Here is an 18,943-nt window from a genome sequence, read left to right as displayed (position 1 = left end):
GGAGGCACAAAGAGGGTGTAGCCACCCTCAGGGCTAGTAGCCATTGGCTACTAACCTCCCAGACCTAAACACACCCCTAAATTGAGTATTTAGGGGCCCCCAGAACCTAGGAAGATAGATTCCTGCAACCTGAAGACGAAGAAGGACTGCTGACCTGAAGCCCTGCAGAGAAGACAGAGACACCAACTGCTTAGGCCCCAGCCCTTACCGGCCTGTCTCCCCACTTCGAGAAAAACTGCAACAGCGACGCATCCCCCAGGGTCCAGCGACCTCTGAAGCCTCAGAGGACTACCTTGCATCTAAAAGGACCAAGAACTCCCGAGGATAGCGGCCCTGTTCCACAAAGACTGAAACTTGCAACAAAGAAACAACTTTTAAAGGACTCCACGTTTCCCGCTGGAAGCGTGAGACTTTCCACTCTGCACCCGACGCCCCCGACTCGACCTGCGGAGAAACAACACTACAGGGAGTGCTCCCCGGCGACTGCGAGCCCGTGAGTAGCCAGAGTTGACCCCCCTGAGCCTCCACAGCAACGCCTGCAGAGGGAATCCAGAGGCTCCCCCTGACCGCGACTGCCTGCTTCAAAGAACCGGACGCCTGGTAAAGACACTGCACCCGCAGCCCCCAGGACCTGAAGGATCCGACCTCCAGTGCAGAAGCGACCCCCAGGTGGCCTTCTCCCTTGCCCAGGTGGTAGCAACCCTGAGGAGCCCCCCCCCCCCTTGCCTACCTGCTTCGCTGAAGAGACCCCTGGGTCTCCCATTGAAACCAATTGCAAACCCGACGCCTGTTTGCACACTGCACCCGGCTGCCCCTGTGCCGCTGAGGGTGTACTTTTTGTGCTGACTTGTGTCCCCCCCGGTGCCCTACAAAACCCCCCTCATCTGCCCTCCGAAGTCGCTGGTACTTACCTGCTGGCAGACTGGAACCGGGGCACCCCCTTCTCCATTGAAGCCTATGCGTTTTGGGCACCACTTTGACCTCTGCACCTGATCGGCCCTGAGCTGCTGGTGTGGTAACTTTGGAGTTGCCCTGAAACCCCATCGGTGGGCTACTTTGGACCCAACTTTGAACCCTGTAAGTGCTTTACTTACCTGCAAAACTAACCAATACTTACCTCCCCCAGGAACTGTTGAATTTTGCACTGTGTCCAATTTTAAAATAGCTTATTAAAATGTTTGCCAAAACTGTACATGCTATTGTGATGATTCAAAGTTCCTAAGATACCGGAGTGAAATACCTTTCATTTGAAGTATTGTTTGTAAATCTTGAACCTGTGGTTCTTAAAATAAACTAAGAAAATATATTTTTCTATATAAAAACCTATTGGCCTGGAATTGTCTTTGAGTGTGTGTTCCTCATTTATTGCCTGTGTGTGTACAACAAATGCTTAACACTACCCTCTGATAAGCCTACTGCTCGACCACACTACCACAAAATAGAGCATTAGAATTATCTCATTTTACCACAGTCTTACCTCTAAGGGGAACCCTTGGACTCTGTGCATGCTATTTCTTACTTTGAAATAGTACATACAGAGCCAACTTTCTACAGATGTCCTTCTGGAAAACATAGTCCAAACCCAGCACAGGGGCTCCTGTGAATAGGACAATCGGCCACCATCATAGAGCTGCTCCAAATGACCCTAGTTTCCTTACCCAACACCCCACCCGGAGAGCTTGGTGCTCCAAGCCTCCACTTCCCGTGGTGCCTTCCCTTCCGACCCTCCAGATAGGGAATCCAAAAGGCTGGACCAACTTGGAAAGAAGTTGTTTTATTTCTCCAGCCTGGCACTGAGGTCAGTAAACACCTCTTGCCTATTGGGCTATTTTTCCCATACTTTATGGGATACGGTGACACAGGTCCTGCCCCAGGTCCGGAGGGCATACGGGACACTCTTACCCAGGCTGTCAAGGATGGGAGAGATGCAGCCAAGTTTACTATCAGGCGTGGCTTGGACACGACCGTCTCGCTGGGCAGGGCTATTTCTTAGACAGTGGCCCTCCCTCACTACGCCTGCCTATGTTCTACTGGCTTTTCAGGAGCTGTCCAGTCGAGTTAGATGGACATACCTTTTGATGGCTCTCACCTTTTTGGTGAGAAGGCAGACTCTGCACTTGAGAGGTTCAAGTATTCTCAAGCTACGGCCAGATCCTGGGGCCTTTCAGCGCCGGCTTGTCAGCAGTCTGTCTTTCGTCCCTTTGAAGCTTTGGAAGGGGCGCAATGCCACGCCAGCCACAGGTTAGCCACCATCCTCCGGCTTCACAGCATCCCGTGCGAGGACGGGGTCGTGGTACCATCAGACCCAGAGGGTCTGGCCAGAGGTCGGCCACCACACAGCCTCCCTCTTTCGCAGCGCCCAAGCCCTCTTAGTATGGTTCTGCAAGACCATGTCCGTCCAGTTGGAGGGAGGATTACATTTTTTCTCCCTCACTGGCAGTCCATCTTATCGGGCAAATGGGTCCTGCAGATCATACAGAAGGGCTATTCTCTCCCCTTCGTCTATCCCTCCGGTAAAAGAACGGCTGATGGGGGATCATTTGGTCTTGCTCAGTGAGGAAGTTTCGGCTCTCTTTGACAGGCAGATGTCTAGTACTGGCACCCCTCGAGCTAACGCTGTGGTAGCAGCTTTCCCTCTGGTAGAGTGAGCTCTCAAGCCCTCAGGAGGCTGCTTCTTTGCCAAAACATAGTAAATTTTAATGCAGAGAAAGACCCAGCGCAAAATGGTTTGTTTCTGGACTGCCTGCCCCTTCTTTGCACCAACATATACCCCACAAAGAGTTGGTCTACCCAAAACTCTTTTGTGGTGTCAAGGTAGAACGATAATGCTCTTTTTGGTTCCAGCCGATGGAGACACTCCTCTTATTTAGAGGGATGCGGTGGAGCAAAAAAAGGTGGGCAGGGTAATATTTTGACCCAGATGGAAAGGAGTCAGCACCTTGGGGAGGAAAGAGGCACGAGTTCTGAGGACTACCTTATCAGGATATAGCGTTAGATATGGCTGTTTTGATGATAAAGCCTGCTTCTCACTCACTCTACTGGCTGATGTGATTGCCACTAAGAAGGCTGTTTTGATAGTGAGCAGCCAGAGAGGACAATTATGTAAAGGCTCAAAAGGAGCACACATAAGAAAAGTGAGCACTAGATTAAGGTCCCACTGGGGCATTACAAAAGGCGTAGGTGGAAACACATGTGCAAGCCCTTTTAAAAATGGACACTGCAATTTTCAGAAACAGTTCCTGGGGGTTGAAAAGTTAGATCGTTTTACAGGTAAGTACAGCACTTATAGTTCCAGTCTCCGGGGGTTAGGAAGTCCGCAGTTTGGGGTTCAAGCTAACCCCAAACATCAACTACCAGCAACACAGGGCTGGCCTTGTGCAGAGGTCAAAGTGTGGCCAAAATTACCATGGACTCCTTGGGAGACTGGGGCACTCTTTTTCAGAACTGTAGGCAGGTAAGTACACATGACTTTGGAGGGCAGACCTGGGGGTTTTGAGGTGCACTCTGGGGGGGGCACAAGTAGGCACCAAACATACACCCTCAGCAACACTGGGGCGGCTGGGTGCAGGGTACAAATAACATGTCAGGTCTCCAATGATTCTCTATGAGGGGACACGGGGTCATTCAGAGGCTGCAGGCGAGGTCCGGGGGGGTGGGGGGGGGGATGGGAGTCTTGGGCACACCGCTGGTTGGACAGTGAGGAGGGCCGCCTGCTGAACGTTGCTGCACCGGGTGTCAGTTTCTCCAAGGCCTGGGGGCTGCAGTGCAGTGGGTCCTTTGGCGTTGGATAGCTTCATCCGGAGCTTTCGCAGTCAGGGGGTCCTTGGGATTCCCTCTTATAGGTGTCGTCGTGTAGGGGAGGAGAGGTCAACCCAAGGTGGGCACTTGCTCGGAATCGCCTGGGGATCCTCTCTAGCTGGTTGGACCATCTGGGCACAGGCTGTGGGAGTTGGGTGCAGAGTGGTTAGGACTCACGCATTCTGAGTGAGGTTGGAGTCCTTAGTTGGTTTCTTCTTGGACAGGGCTGCTGTCCATTGGAGTTCCTGGTCCTTATTGGGTGCAGGGCAGTCCTCTGAAGCTTGTCAGAGGTCGCTAGTCCCACTGGATCCGTCGATGTTTCTTTGCTGGTTCTGTGAAGCAGGAGACAGGCTGGTAGGGCTGGGGCCAAATCAGTTGTTGTTCCTTATTCTCTGCTGGGGGTTTCAGCTAAGCCGTCCTTCTTTTCAGGTCGCCAGGAATCTGGTTAATTGGTTACCGGGAGGCTCTTAAATCCTAGATTTTAGGGGCATTTTAGGGGTCAGAGGGCAGTAGCCAACAGCTTCTGTCCCTGAGGATGGCTACACCCCCTCTATGCCCACTCCCTTTCGGGAGGGGGCACAAACCTAATCCTATTGGTCCCTGTCCTCCAAACGAAGATGGAGGATTCTGCAGGGAGGGGGTCACCTCAGCTGTGGACACCCTGGGGCTGGTCCGGATTGGGCTGGTCACTCCTCCATGTTTTCTCTAATTTTCCCACCAGACTTGCTGCCAAAAGTGGGGCTTTGTCCCGGGGGGGTGGGCAGCTCCACTAGCTGGTTACGAGGTTGACCCTTTAAGGCTCACTGCCAGGTGTTACAGTTCCTGTAGGGCGGAGGTGTGAAGCACCTCCACCCAGGTCAGGCTTTGTTTCTGACCAGAGTGCACAAAGGCTTTCATCCCATGTGGTCAGAAATTTGTCTGAAAGTGGCAGACTTGCACAGACCGTTCAGTCCTACACAAGCAGTTTGGCTAACATACAAGGGGCATCTCTAAGATGCCCTATGTGTGTAGTTTTAATAAATCCAACACTGGCATCAGTATGGGTTTATTATTCTGAGAAGTTTCATATCAAACTTCCCGGTATTCAGTGTAGCCATTATGGAACTGTGGAATTTGTTTTTGACAAACTCCCAGACATGTACTTAATATGGCCACACTGCACTTACAATGTGTAAGAATAGACCTAGACACTGTAGGGGCATAGTACTCATGCAGCTATGCCTTCACCTGTGGTATAGTGCACCCTGCCTTAGGGCTGTAAGGCCTTCTAGAGGGGTGACTTACCTATGCCACAGGCAGTGTAGGGAGATGCCATGTCAACGTTGCCTTTTTCTCCCCACCAACACACACATTCTGCAATGGCAGTGTGCATGTGTTAGGTGAGGGGGACCCTTAGGGTGGCACAACACATGCTGCAGCCCTTAGGGACCTTCCCTGGTCACAGGGCTCTTGGTACCTTTTACAAGAGACTTATCTCTGCGCGAGAGGTGTGCCAATTGTGGGAACAGTGGCACATTTTAAGTGAAAGAACACTGGTGCTGGGGCCTGGTTAGCAGGATCCCAGCACACTTCTCAGTCAAGTCAGCATCAATGTCAGGCAAAAAGTGTGGGGGGGTAACTGCAGCAAGGATCCATTTTCCTACACCACCATAATTTTAAACATATCTACAAACGCAGAAGAATCCGAGGAGGTGAAGAGCGTTCTAGCATTTTTAAATTGGAATGTCCATGCATAATATTGCAGGTCAGAGACAGCAAGACCTCCCTTTGCTCTCCTCCTTCATAGCTTTTTCCGTGAGATCCTGGGACCTTTCGGAGCCCATATGAAACGGTTTATGGCATGTTGAAGTTTATCCAGGTGCCTTTCATTAATTTGCAGGGGGATGGAATTGTATAGAAGTTCAGCTTAGGCAAGATCACCATTTTAATTAGACTAACTCTTCCAATGATTGTGAGAGGGAGATGTGCCCACATTCGCATCAACTTAATACATTCCTCCCAAAGCTTTCCTTAAGTTAACCGCTGGGATCTGTTCGATGTCCTGCACAATCGTTAAGCCTAAGTAGCTCATTATATTTTTCGTCTGCCAGTGATCCTTCTTCTGATTATCTCCGTTCTCCCAGCATTGATATGATAACCCGAGACCTTCCCGAACCCCTCTGCCATACCCTGTAGCACAGGGAAAGTAGTGTATAAGTCTGAGGTGTATACCAAAATGTCATCAGCATATAAGGCCACTTTTTTCTCCCAGCCCTTACAACAAAAGGGGGAAATAGAGGGATTCTGCCTAATCTTCCTGGCAAAGGGTTCTATATACAAATCAAACAGCAGGGGGGCAAGAGACAGCCCTGTCTACAGCCTCTGGTAATCTTAAATGCGCGGTTAACTTCCCATTCAACAATACCCTACCTGAGGGAGCCTGATAAATTAGACAAATGACCTTACCATAGGTTGTGGCCAAATCAATAGCTCCGATCAGATTAAACATTAATTCATGTAGGAATCTATTCTTAATGAACCCTTTCTGATCTAGGTGTATCAGGCCGTTCACTACTCTACTTTGCCTATCCGCGAGTATTTTGACAAGCAGCATATAGTCAATATTTACCAGTAATATTGGCCTATAAGATTCACATAGAATCGGGCTCTTCCCAGGCTTCAGAATGAGAGGAAAAATTGCCTCGTTCCAAGAGGAAAGCAGCGGCACTCCCTCCTCGAAAAACTCTTAATATAATTGTGACATAGCCGGAACTATAGATTCTTCGAAAGATATATAGAGCTCATGGATTAAACCCAGATCTGTGACTGTGGATGAGTGTTTGCATTGTTCAGCACTCCATCTGTCATCCTTTTGTGTTGCTAAAGTTGCCCTAAGTGGGAAGGGTATGCCCAGACATGGGTCCCATGCTCACGGTGCCACTGGATTCAAGCTAGCCTAGCTGATGAAGGGTGATACCCTGAAACCGGTCCCAGGATGCTTGTTTCCGGTCCAGGGAGGACCTGGCTTGGCAGTTCGGGCTGGACTGTTCCCATGAGGAACAGGGTCAAGAATGATTTGCATATGGCTGGGTCCAAACTGGGGTGGCATGGTGAGCAAAAGAACGATGGATTAAACCCAAATCTGTGACTGGGGGTGAGTGTTTGCATTGTTCAGCACTCCGTCCGTCATCCTTTTGTGTTGCTAGTGTTAGAAACATTGCGTCCAGTGAGGTGGTTACAATAGGAGTGACATGAGCTGAGTTATCTGTAGATTCTGAAGCTGGCAAAGGCCCTGAAAAGCCAGACAAATCCGATACCTCAGGGTCGGATCCTTTAGGGAAGCTTGTTTAACTTTTCGAGACCCCACTGCCCTTATGAAAAGTCATAGGGTTGCTTTCTTCAGGATTTAACCTGGGCCGCGAGAGGGGCAAACCGCCCTCTATCACCTTTACCCCATTATCACCTTCCAAGCTTCTAATGACTGCATTTATCATGATGCTTTGGGACTATTCGAGCTGAAATGTAAGACAGGGTGCTCCCTTTTTGGATTGTGTATTTAACGGCTCTCGTGAGCCTTTGAGCTGACGAGCTCTGGTGAAGCACCTGTGCGCCTACTGAGTGGTACAAAAACCTGAGAATATGTTTAGGCAGCATTTCAAGCAACCCCGTCTGCCACACTTTGCTCTTCGCTGATGACGGGCGAAAGCCAGAAACACATGTCCGGAGATACGGCATTCGCCGCACCAACTTATGGTGAAAAACTTTCTACAACGTTACAGCACTTGCTGCACCCATTTATGGTGAAAGACTTTTTGAAATATTATTCCAATTAATTCTAATGACTGCATTTATCATGATGATTTGGGGCTATTCGAGCTGAAATGTAAGACAGGGTGCTCCCTTTCTGGATTGTGCACCTTCCAAGTTTTGCAGGGCAAGGGGTCTATATACTCCAAATTTTGCTCCATTACACTGGAGACGCTACAGTTTATTACTATTGGTAAGGCCCTAAAATATGCCCTCAGTGATGGGGTAACTCTGGGCTTAGAGGAAGAGGGGTTTAGTTTGCTTTAGCTCATTTTATTAGAGGGCAGGGTTCCCCCTCAGCCTGAACCCCCAGACAGCCTGTTTTGTGGTATTTGGCACTCTCCTTCTCCACTTAACTGTGTTTTCTGCCAAATACAGTCTGGAACAGCCGCTTACTCCTTTTTTGGAGTTATTGTTGCTTCCCTCACCATCTGGACATTACCACACTTTTGTCATCCTTTGCCGCCTCCTCAGCCACTTTTCCAGCTTTATGTTCAATGGCATGTGTAGCTGGAGATACACATGCTATGCATATCCCTTCCGACTCATGGCCGTTGATTCCATTGTTAGATTGTTTTCTTTCTGCGGTCTGGTTTGGACGTGTTTCCTTTCGCGCCGAGATTTCGATTCGGAAGACCACAGAAAATCTTCTAAGTTGTCAGTATTGTTTCGATCGAATTTCTCATCTAGCATCGAACCGGTAGTACCGTCAGAACCTTCATATTTTCTGCCCTTCGGGACATGTGCACCCTACTCAGGCCTACTGCGTGGAAAGCTTGATGGATCAGACTCCATTCCGATTCTGCCCTCGGTGCCACACGAAGTACCCCTATACAGACCAGCACTTGGTTTGTAATTTATGCCTTTCTCCAGACCATCGGGAGGAAGATTGTGAGGCCTGTCGATCATTTCAGTCAAAAAAGACCCTCCGAAATCGCAGAACCTGGTGACTCAAAATGGCGTCGAAATGCAGTGAACATCTCGACGTCATGGAGGAAGAGCAGGCGCAGACAGTAGTCTCCATCCAAGATATAGACTCCGAACAAGAGTCAGAAGACGACAGACCCATCACATCTGACCAGCATGTGAGTACGCCTGCCCCTACACCCCTGCACAAAAAACATTTAAAGGCCTTGGGTACACCACTGCCGGAAGGCCATGGTTCGGCCCTAAAAAAAGACAATTGGCGACCGTCCTTCGTGGTTGGTGCCGAAAAAGGCCACTCAGACTTCAGTAATAAAGCCCATCCTTCGGAGTCGAAAATTCAGCAATCGGCTTTGGAGCCAAGACGTTCGACTACCTCTTCCGGATCAAAAAAACTATACACTTCGGGCCGAAAAAATCCCCATTAACAGAGGAACAAGGACTGTCAAAAAAATTGAGAGAATGTCATAAGAATTCTGAGGAACAACCTGTAATTGAACCAATTTTACAGGTTATGGGTGAGAGACAGTCCAGAATACATATCCATAAGGCGACAGGAAGAATTATCACTGCACCTCCTTTAAAGACCACAAGAAAGTTGGCTTTCCAAGAGGAATTGGACTCTGTACAGCCACCAGCAAAGGTGCAAAAACAAAAGGAGAAACCATTACCTCTCCATACTTCTCCTCAATCACCGCAATTATCTTTCTCACCTCACAACAGCCCACCACCACTGCCTTCTCCAACACATTCTTTATATTCACAAGGAGGTACGGCAGACCCATGGGATCTTTGTGACCCTGATCCTATTCCAGATAACGATCCAGATATTTACCCATCAAAGCCTTCTCCTCCAGAAGATACCACTGCATACACCCAAGTAATATCCAGGGCAGCAGCTTATCATGGGGTAACCATGCATTCGGAACCATTAAAAGATTTCTTATTTAAAACACTGTCTTCTACACATTCAAAGTACCAGTGTCTCCCAATGTTACCAGGCATGGTAAAACATGCAGACCAAATTATCTGCTAGAGACTTCTAGTTGCAGATTCCTTACCTAAGAATTTTCCCCCAGGCGTTCAGACTGGATCCGGAGATTTTTCTTCGAGCAATACCCTTGTGCGTCGGCAGGTGGTGTCGGTTGACTCAGCGGGCGTCGTGGTCGTGTGATGATGTCAGGAGCAGTATATAGACGCCACACTCGCTCAGTGACGTCAGTTTTTTTTCTGCGCCACGCGCTGATATGGAGAAGAGCTACCCTGGCTATTTTTTGCACAAATTTGACCGTTTTGTCAAGTTTTTTTCTGTGCAACTTTGGCGCGTCAAGGATGTCCCCAAAGACCAGGTTCAAGCCATGCAAGGACTGTCATCGGATCATGTTGGTGACAGACCCCCATCGGGTGTGTCTGTGGTGTCTCGAGCACAACCTGAAGTCGTGCTCCGAGTGCCGGGCCATGCAGCCGAAGGCTTTGAGGAAGCAGCGGTCCCTAAAGTGGTCCGGCACTTGACTCTGCATAGGTCCCGGTCTCGAGATCGGTTGCGGAGTCATCACCACTCATCTTCTTCTAAATCATCGGGTCAAGGTAAGAAGAAGTAGTCAGTCGTCCCATCGCTCTCTGACTTTGCCCCGTCGCTCGGCCGACGTGACGTGGGAAGAGCATCCACACACTAGGCCTCCGTCCTCGGAGCCTGCGTCTGGGTCTGCTCCGCGCTTCCACGAATTTGCCGGAGCGACCCCCGCCCAACCTAAAGAGTTTTATGAGGCCATGCGCCTCATATTTGGGCGGGCCGACCCCGATGCTGCCTTCAGCTTCGATGGGGCTTATTCGCCCCAGGTCGGATTCGGACCCTTTATCTCATGGGTACGAATATGGAGAGGAATTGGAGGGGTCCATGGACCCTTATGAATACCAGGATGACCCCACTATGGACTGGTCTCAGGAATTGGGCGAAGCCAGTGGTCCGGATACTTCTCCTGACGCTGGCAATGTCTCCTTCTACCGTGGCTACGCCGGAGGGAGCCACTTATGGTATGGTGGTCAGTAGGGCAGCTGAGGTCCTTGGTCTCGAGCTTCCCACTGTTGAGGTCAGGTCTAATCTCCTGATGGAGGTGCTTCAGACTAGGGCTTCTACTTCAGAACCCCTTTTGCCTTTTAATGAAGCCCTCACCGATGTCCTTTTGGGTACCTGGTCCAAACTCCACACACTGGATCCTCTGAATAGGACTATCGCACGCTGCCATTGGCCCGCTCCGAATGACTAAATTCCTGTCCCAACACCCCACGCCTGAGTCTTGTTAGCCAGGCTTCCTCTTCTTCAGGCGCATTCCCTTCCGTATCCCCGGATAGGGAATCCCAAAGGCTGGAACAGTTTGGCAAGAAGTTGTTTTCTTGCTGCAGTCTCGCGCTGCGGTCTGTGAACACGGCATGCCTTTTGTGCTGCTATACCCACTTTTTGTGGGATACGGTTGCGCAAGTCCTGCCGCAGATACCGGAGCAGGCCCGTGCTATCGGCTCCCAAGCTGTGAAGGACGGGAGAGATGCAGCAAAGTTCACAATCTGTTGTGGGCTGGACACGACCGACTCTCTCAGCAGATCGGTTGCTATGATAGTGGCCTTACGGCACCACGCCTGGTTACGTAATTCTGGTTTTTCTGGGGATGTCCAACAGTCACTCATGGACATGCCCTTTGATGGCACCCGTCTCTTCGGAGACAAAGCGGACTCTACCTTGGAGAGATTCAAGGATTCCCAGGCTACAGCTCGGTCCCTCAGTCTTTCCTCGGCCCCTCGCCCACCACAGTCTGCTTTTCACGCTTTTCGTGGCCACGGAAGGGGCTCCCTGTTGCGTCCTCCACACAGCCCCCGTGCTTCGCACGCTGGTCAGCCTATGTGTGGCTGAGGACGCAGAATCGCACATGGCCGTGTGTAAGGAAATGCCCCCTTGGCATGGTTACCCCCTGACTTTTTGCCTTTGCTGATGCCAAGTTATGATTTGAAAGTGTGCTGGGACCCTGCTAACCAGGCTCCCGCACCAGTGTTCTTTCCCTAAACTGTACCTTTGTCTCCACAGCTATTTTAAAAGTAGACAGTGCAAAAATCAACAGTTCCTGGGGTAGGTAAGTATTGGTTAGATTGAGAGGTAGGTAAGACACTTACAAGTCTCAGTTCCTGAGCATAGGCAGCCCACCGTTGGGGGTTCAGGGCAACCCCAAAGTTACCAGACCAGCAGGTCAGGGCCGGTCAGGTGCAGAGGTCAGAGGTCCCCAAAACACATAGGCGCCTATGGAGAACCGGGGTGCTCCAGTTCCAGTCTGCTAGCAGGTAAGTACCCGTGTCCTCGGGGGGGGGGAGACCAGGGGGGTTTTGTAGAGCACTGAGGGGGGAAACAAGTAGGCACACAAAACACACCCTCAGCGGCACAGGGGTGGCCGGGTGCAGTGTGCAAAGCAGGCGTTTGGTTTTAGATAGGTTTCAATGGAGGGACCCGGGGGTCACTCTAGCGGTGCAGGCAGGGCACAGGGGGGCTTCTCGGGCCAGCCACCACCTGGGCTAGGCAGAGGGTCGCCTGGGGGTCACTCCTGCACTGAGGTGAGGTTCCTTCTGGTCCTGGGGCTGCAGGTGCAGTGCTTGGTCCAGGCGTCCGATCCCTTGTTACAGGCAGTCACGGTCCGGGGGAGCCTCTGGATTCTCTCTGCATGCGTCGCTGTGTGGGTCCAGGGGGGTCGCCTCGGGCTACTCATGGGGTCGCAGTCGCCGGGGAGCCCTCCCTGTGGTGTAGGTTCTCAGAATCTCGAGCAGGGGTCATCGGGTGCACAGGGTGAAGTCTCACGCTTCCGGCGGGAAGAGTGAGGTCTTTGAAAGTTGCAGAAAAGTTGCAAGTTTGTTGTTGTTTCTTGAGCAGAGAAGCTGCTCACAGGAGTTTCTTGGTCCTTGGGTTTATGGGCAGTCCTCTGAGGCTTCAGAGGTCACTGGTCCCTTTTGGATGCGTCGCTGTTGCAGTTTTTTAAGTCAGGAGACCAGCCGGTAGGGCTGGGGCCAAAGCAGTTGTTGTCTTCAATCTTCTCTGCAGGGCTTGCAGGTCAGCAGTCCTCCTTGTTTCAGGTTGCAGGAATCTGATTTCCTGAGTTCTTGGGTGCCCCTAAATACTAAATTTAGGGGTGTGTTTAGGTCTGGGAGGGTAGTAGCAAATGGCTAGTGTCCTGGAGGGTGGCTACACCCTCTTTGTGCCTCCTCCCTGAGGGGAGGGGGGCACATCCCTAATCCTATTGGGGGAATCCTCCAAACTTAAGATGGAGGATTTCTAAAGGCAGGGGTCACTTCTGCTCAGGGCACCTTAGGGGCTGTCCTGATTGGTGGGTGACTCCTCCTTGTTTTTCTAATTATCTCCTCCAGCCTTGCCGCTAAAAGTGGGGTCTGTGGCCGGAGGGGCGGGCATCTCCACTAGCTGGGATGTCCTGTGGCGCTGTAACAAAGGGGGTGAGCCTTTGAGGCTCACCGCCAGGTGTTACACTTCCTGTAGGGGGAGGTGAGAAGCACCTCCAACCAGTACAGTCTTTGTTCCTGACCATGGAGTGACAAAGGCACTCTCCCCATGTGGCCAGCAACTAGTCTGTTTGTGGCAGGCAGGCAAAAACTGGTCAGCCTAACACTAGAAGTCGGATTGGTATTCAGGGGGCATCTCTAAGATGCCCTCTGGGTGCATTTTACAATAAATTACACACTGGCATCAGTGTGCATTTATTCTGCTGAGAAGTGTGATACCAAACTTCCCAGATTTCAGTGTAGCCATTATGGAACTGTGGAGTTCGTAATTGACAGACTCCCAGACCATATACTCTTTATTACACTTACAATGTCTAAGGTTTTGCTTAGACACTGTAGGGGCATAGTGCTCATGCACTTATGCCCTCACCTGTGGTATAGTGCACCCTGCCTTAGGGATGTAAGGCCTGCTAGAGGGGTGACTTACCTATGCCACAGGTAATGAGGTGGCCATGGCACCCTGAGGGGAGTGCCATGTCGACTTAGTCATTTTCTCCCCACCAGCACACACAAGCTGTAAGGCAGTATGCATGTGCTGAGTGAGGGGTCCCCAGGGTGGCATAAGACATGCTGCAGCCCTTACAGACCTTCCCTGGCCACAGGGCACTTGGTACCAGGGGTGCCATTTACAAGGGACTTATCTGTGTGCCAGGGCTCTGCCAATTGTGGGAATAAAGGTACAGTTTAGGGAAAGAACACTGGTGCTGGGGCCTGGTTAGCAGGGTCACAGCACACTTTCAATCATAACTGGCATCAGCAAAAGGTCAGGGGGTAACAATGCCAAGGAGGCATTTCCTTACAGGTCACCTCACCTCTGGACACTTAAGGGTCCTGGCTGTGGTGGTCACTCCCTGTTTTCCCTAATCTTCCCGCCAGACTTGCTGCCAAAAGTGGACCTTTGTCCGAGCCTGGGCATCTCCATTAGCTGGAGTGCCCTGGAGCATTGTAACCCGAGGCTTGAGCCTTTGAGGCTCACCGTCTGGTGTTACATTTCCTGCAGGGGGAGGTGTGAAGCACCTCCACCCAGGGCAGGCTTTTTTTCTGACCACAGAGTGCACAAAGGCACTCTCCCCATGTGGTCAGAAACTTGTCTGAAAGTGGCAGGCTGGCACAGACCGGTCAGTCCTACACTAGCAGTTGGGCTAAAATGCAGGGGGCATCTCTAAGATGCCCTGTGTGCATTTTCAGTAAACCCTACACTGCCATCATTTGGAGTTTATTGCGCTGAGAAGTTTGCTACCAAACTTATCAGTATTCATTGAAGCTATTATGGTGCTATGGAGTTCATAATGACAAACTCCCAGACCATATACTCACTATGGCTACATTGCACTTACACTGTCTAAGAATGGACTTAGACACTGTATGGGCATATTGCTCAAGCATCTATGCCCTCACCTGTGGTATAGTGCACTCTGCCTTAGGGCTCTAAAGCCTGCTAGAGGGGTGACTTACCTATGCCACAGGCAGTGGTATGTGGGCTTGGTACCCTGAGAGGGGTGCCATGTCGGCTTGGTCTTTTTCTCCCCACCAGCACACACAAGCTGCAAGGCAGTGTGCATGTGCTGTGTGAAGGGCCCCCTGGGGTCGCATAATACATGCTGCAGCCCTTATAAACCTTCCATGACCACAGGGCCCTTGATACCATGGATACCTTTTACAAGGGACTTAACTGTGTGCCAGGGCTGTGCCAGTTTGTGGAAACAAAGGTACAGTTTTAGGGAAAGAACACTGGTGCTGGGGCCTGGTTAGCAGAGTCTCTGCACACTTTCAATCAAAATTGGCATCGACACTAGGCAAAAAGTGTGGGGGTAACAATGCCAACTGTGGCACTTTTGAATCAGGTTTTAGGCCAGGAGAGCATTTCAGACACCATCTCACTTGGCTCCTTTAGCCGCCTCTCTTACTGTGGAGTCTCTAAGGCCACCTATCCCAAGACCTGCACCTCACACCAATGGCCTCAGACCACCTCACCTACGGTATACTACTGAGGTTCATACAGGGGTATCAGTGGCACCTGCTGGATCAGGGAATCTTCAAAAAAGTCGGGTGTGGTGCAGGGAATCTTCAAAAAGTCAGGAGAGCCTTGGCTGGATATTTTAGCCACCATCAAATGTGCATTGTCAAGAGTGCTCTCTACAAGAGATGCATTAAGGCTACTGCTGACCACAAGACCCTTGTACACCTTTCCTCCTTGGCCTGTCCTGCCCAGATTACTGAAAAAGACCTGAAACAACTGAGCACAAGTCATCCTAGGTGTGCAGCCAGCTCCTTGTGCTGAGGTCTGGGTATCACAGAAGCGGTGATATTTAAGAACTTTGTGCCAGCACAGATGGGTGTGAATGCAGAGAGAGTTGAATATATGGGGAGAAAGCGGTCATAAAACATCTCAAAGAAGTATGCTTCTTGTTCACAAGACTCCTAGATTATACTCTAAACTGTTATGTTATGCAGATTTGTAAAGCGCACTATCACCCGGGAGGGTAACTTGATGCTGAGCAGGTACGAGTCGAACCACACCAAGATGCAAAACTATTTTTATCATTGAAGCTTGTGACTCAATATATCATTCAGCTTATGAACATTGCTACCTATAATGTAATTTTTCTGTATTGGTAATATTTGTATATACTCTTGTGACTCACCAACTGCCCTAAGAGATGAAAAATAGCTAATAATGGGAACTTGACAAATTGTGACCAAGTGTGGAGTTGCAATGTGTGTGAATGACACAGGATTGTGGATGAAAATCTTTTACTTCCCTTCCTTAAATGAGGATGCTAGTTGTTCTGTTAGATGTCCACGTTTGGAACAGTAGTTATAGCCTTTCAGCAGGTGTGGTTGCAGTCAAGTGATCCTCTAGGTGCCCACTATCCTCAGATGGTTTTCCAGTTCTAGTTTTACAAGACTGTCACAGGTTGCTCATGGAAGGGCCTGGAATATCACGCTTTTCATAGGTGAGTAACGTTTCCTGAATTACATTGTTTTCTATAAAAAATATATATATATAGTAGTTGATAAATGCAGTCCATGTTGAAAATATATGTGAAATTGTAGCCCTGTTCCCAGTATGTCATTTATTTTATCTGACGCCTGTTTTTATCCACAGGTATGGGCTGGAACATGGACGCCTCATATTGGCAATATGCACCTAAAATATGTCAATTAAATATTTGGAGAGTTAACCTTCAACTTTTTTGGAATATCATTTATTCGGCTAAAACCCTGGAGAGTTTTCAACTATTTTTCTTTTTTTTTATGTTTTTGACTTGACTAAATCGTTCAAAGAAACTGCTGATAAAATGGAAATTTGATTTTTCCACTGTACAACGCCACATTAATTTGTCTGTACTTTAAATTATATTTCTGGATTAGTTTGGCCATTTTGGACTGTTGGAGTGTATTCTGGCTAGGCAGTACTGACATTTTATTGTATACAGCAGCGAACTAGTGTACATGTTTCCAACTTTGTGTTGGTTAAAACATGTACGTTTGTTTACAGGCTTAAAGTTGAGAAAATGCAATGTCGTACAGTGACTCTACTCTACGTAGCCTGTATTAATGTGAAATATTTACCTGAATATTCAAATAAAAAATCCACAGTACGTATCTTACTTGTGCAAGTGTGATTAATGTTATTGCTAAGAGTTTACATCTATTGTGTATTGCTTGAGTAGTCAGATGTTCACGGAATTGTCTTATAAAAATGAAAAATATACCTTCTTCAAAAGTTATTCATATTCTAGAACCAAACTTTCTCTGTATTTTTTTGTCAGATTTGAATCATCGCAAAAGTTGTGTATTCAATAGCAGTTGTGCAAAATGAAATTGCCACACAATAAAAATGAGCTGTTGGCACCAGAGCAGATTCTTTAAGGACACAATTTCCTTGCAGAGCCTTTACACCTTGAAATAATCCTTGACCAAAAACCTAATTCACTCCTGGGTGCCAAGCAGAAGAGCTATATTTATGCTGTCAGTGGCTCTGACCATTTAATGAGGGCCTCCTGTTAAATTGTTAAAGCAATTTGCCAAATACTTACTTACTTTCTTCACACAGCAAAACTAATCAACTTTGAACATACATAGGCACCAGATATTGGATTTGGCAGTCAATGTAATGTTTATTTACTCTGCAAGGTGACCAGATGTGGCTACTCGCACTGCAGCATGCTTAACATTGTAACAATCTGACCTCTAGACTAGAGCTTTTAATATATCCGTCATCTGAAATTCACGTTTAAGCGCAAGTATAGTGAATAGTGAATACCTTACTTCCAGAAATAAATAAAATCATCCTCTTGAGTTATGCTCTTCACAAAATTGAAACTGAATTGACTAGAGGTAGAGAAAAATGTAGTGCATGCTTGCAGCTGTTTTCCCAGTGTCTGTTTAACAAGTGCTCACAGTTTAGCATTTTAAGTATCCTTACCATGATACCCAACTTCCATTCTCCACAGATCGTGTTTATCACCAGACATTACTCTGTACAAAAAAGCAGATGAAGTCCAGGCATCTTAACAGTTTTAACTCATGATAGAGCTAATAACCATCGTGGATCATTTTGATGCTTCTGGATCCCATAAGTTACCTCTATTGCCATACTTGGAGGATGTTTAACCCTGTTTTTAAACCACCATCCTCCAAGTACAAGGTTTTGAGTCTTGGCCATTTCTACGAAAAGCCTTAGAATGTATGTCATTTGGACAGTTTAGGTCATTGAACCAGACAATTTTAATCAGAATTATTTAATCTGCATAACGAGAATCCAACCCCATCTCCTTATATACTCCCTCCTCGTCCCGCACCCTCCACTTATTTCCTAATCCAGCTGTTTAGATGCTGATTAGCTACACTACCCCTCATCTTGATACCTGGGAGAGCAGTACCTATTCAGAGTTTAAGTTGGTGTGTCCTGATGAACTTGAAGACACTGTTGGGGCACAGGTCCTTCAACAGGCCATTGTTGCATTCCAAGTCTGCTGGTAAGTCCAAGTGAGAGAAGAATCGCAAGTAGTCCAAGGAGGCCTTGTCCCTGGCTTGACCCCAGAGTGGTCCCTGTTTTTATTCTTGGTCCCCTACTGTAGAGCCAGTTCCACAGCTGGTCTTCATATCTGGGCTGTTCGGCCCCCTTGCAATGCTTTTTGACCCGATTAATCATAGGAGGCCTAAAGTCTGGTAACTACCAGCAGGTCAACCGACGCAAATCTGTGCCTCTTGAAACTGCTTTGAGTTCCACTCTGGCTTTGGAGCTGACTCCACAACAGGCACCACAATCCTTGCTGGTGTCAATGCTGAATGAGGATGTCAGTCCTATTGTCCTGTCCGATTCTGAACCGAATTAGTCCCCACCTTGGCTAAAGCCGCTTTCTAGCACAATTCAGACACCCCCAACTCTAATACTGTCTGATTCTTGGAGAGCAGGTAGCCTTGCCAATGAACTGTCATCCAGTGCTCCACCAATGTTTTGCATCTGAATCTGATCAGAGCCAACCACCTTTTGGCAGTGATGGTGGGGTTGAGTTTGTCCCTTAATATGATGGTAACTTTTATATGAATTTAGGAGACCAGTGGCTAGGTGCTTTCCCTGATACAGACCTGGTTTTACGCCCTGGCCCTTCCATAGAGGATTCTGCCTCATTCAATGTGGTAATTAGAGGAGCGGCAGAGGTTTTGTATCTAGTTACCTTCCACCGAAGTAAAACCCAAAGTCCTCACAGAGCTGCTAAAGCCCAGACAATCTTTCTCTGAACCTTTCCTGCCCTTCAACGAGGCCCTGACCAGCGCTCTCTTGGGCACTTGAAATAAACCCTGCTTTTTCCCACCAGTAAATAGATGGATGGCATGTTGTCAGACCCGCTCTTAGTGACCTTGAATTTCTGACACA

General features: G+C 48.7%; 1 protein-coding gene across 3 annotated transcripts in view; it reads left to right on the top strand.

Moving 5' to 3' along the window:
- Positions 1-16,665, top strand: part of ANKHD1 (ankyrin repeat and KH domain containing 1) — an 896,896-nt gene extending 880,231 nt beyond the window's left edge. For 2 of the 3 annotated variants that reach the window (XM_069199295.1, XM_069199294.1), the window contains exon 34: positions 16,166-16,665. In XM_069199295.1, the coding sequence (XP_069055396.1) occupies positions 16,166-16,225 (60 nt within the window). In that variant the 3' untranslated portion in view covers positions 16,226-16,665. The remainder of the gene's footprint in view (positions 1-16,165) is intronic. The other variant, XM_069199296.1, reaches the window with a different exon arrangement.
- Positions 16,666-18,943: the final 2,278 nt, after the last annotated feature.

Source organism: Pleurodeles waltl, chromosome 7, assembly GCF_031143425.1.
Source record: "Pleurodeles waltl isolate 20211129_DDA chromosome 7, aPleWal1.hap1.20221129, whole genome shotgun sequence".
In the NCBI taxonomy this organism is placed as follows: domain Eukaryota; kingdom Metazoa; phylum Chordata; class Amphibia; order Caudata; family Salamandridae; genus Pleurodeles; species Pleurodeles waltl.
This window is presented reverse-complemented; position numbering and strand designations above follow the sequence as displayed.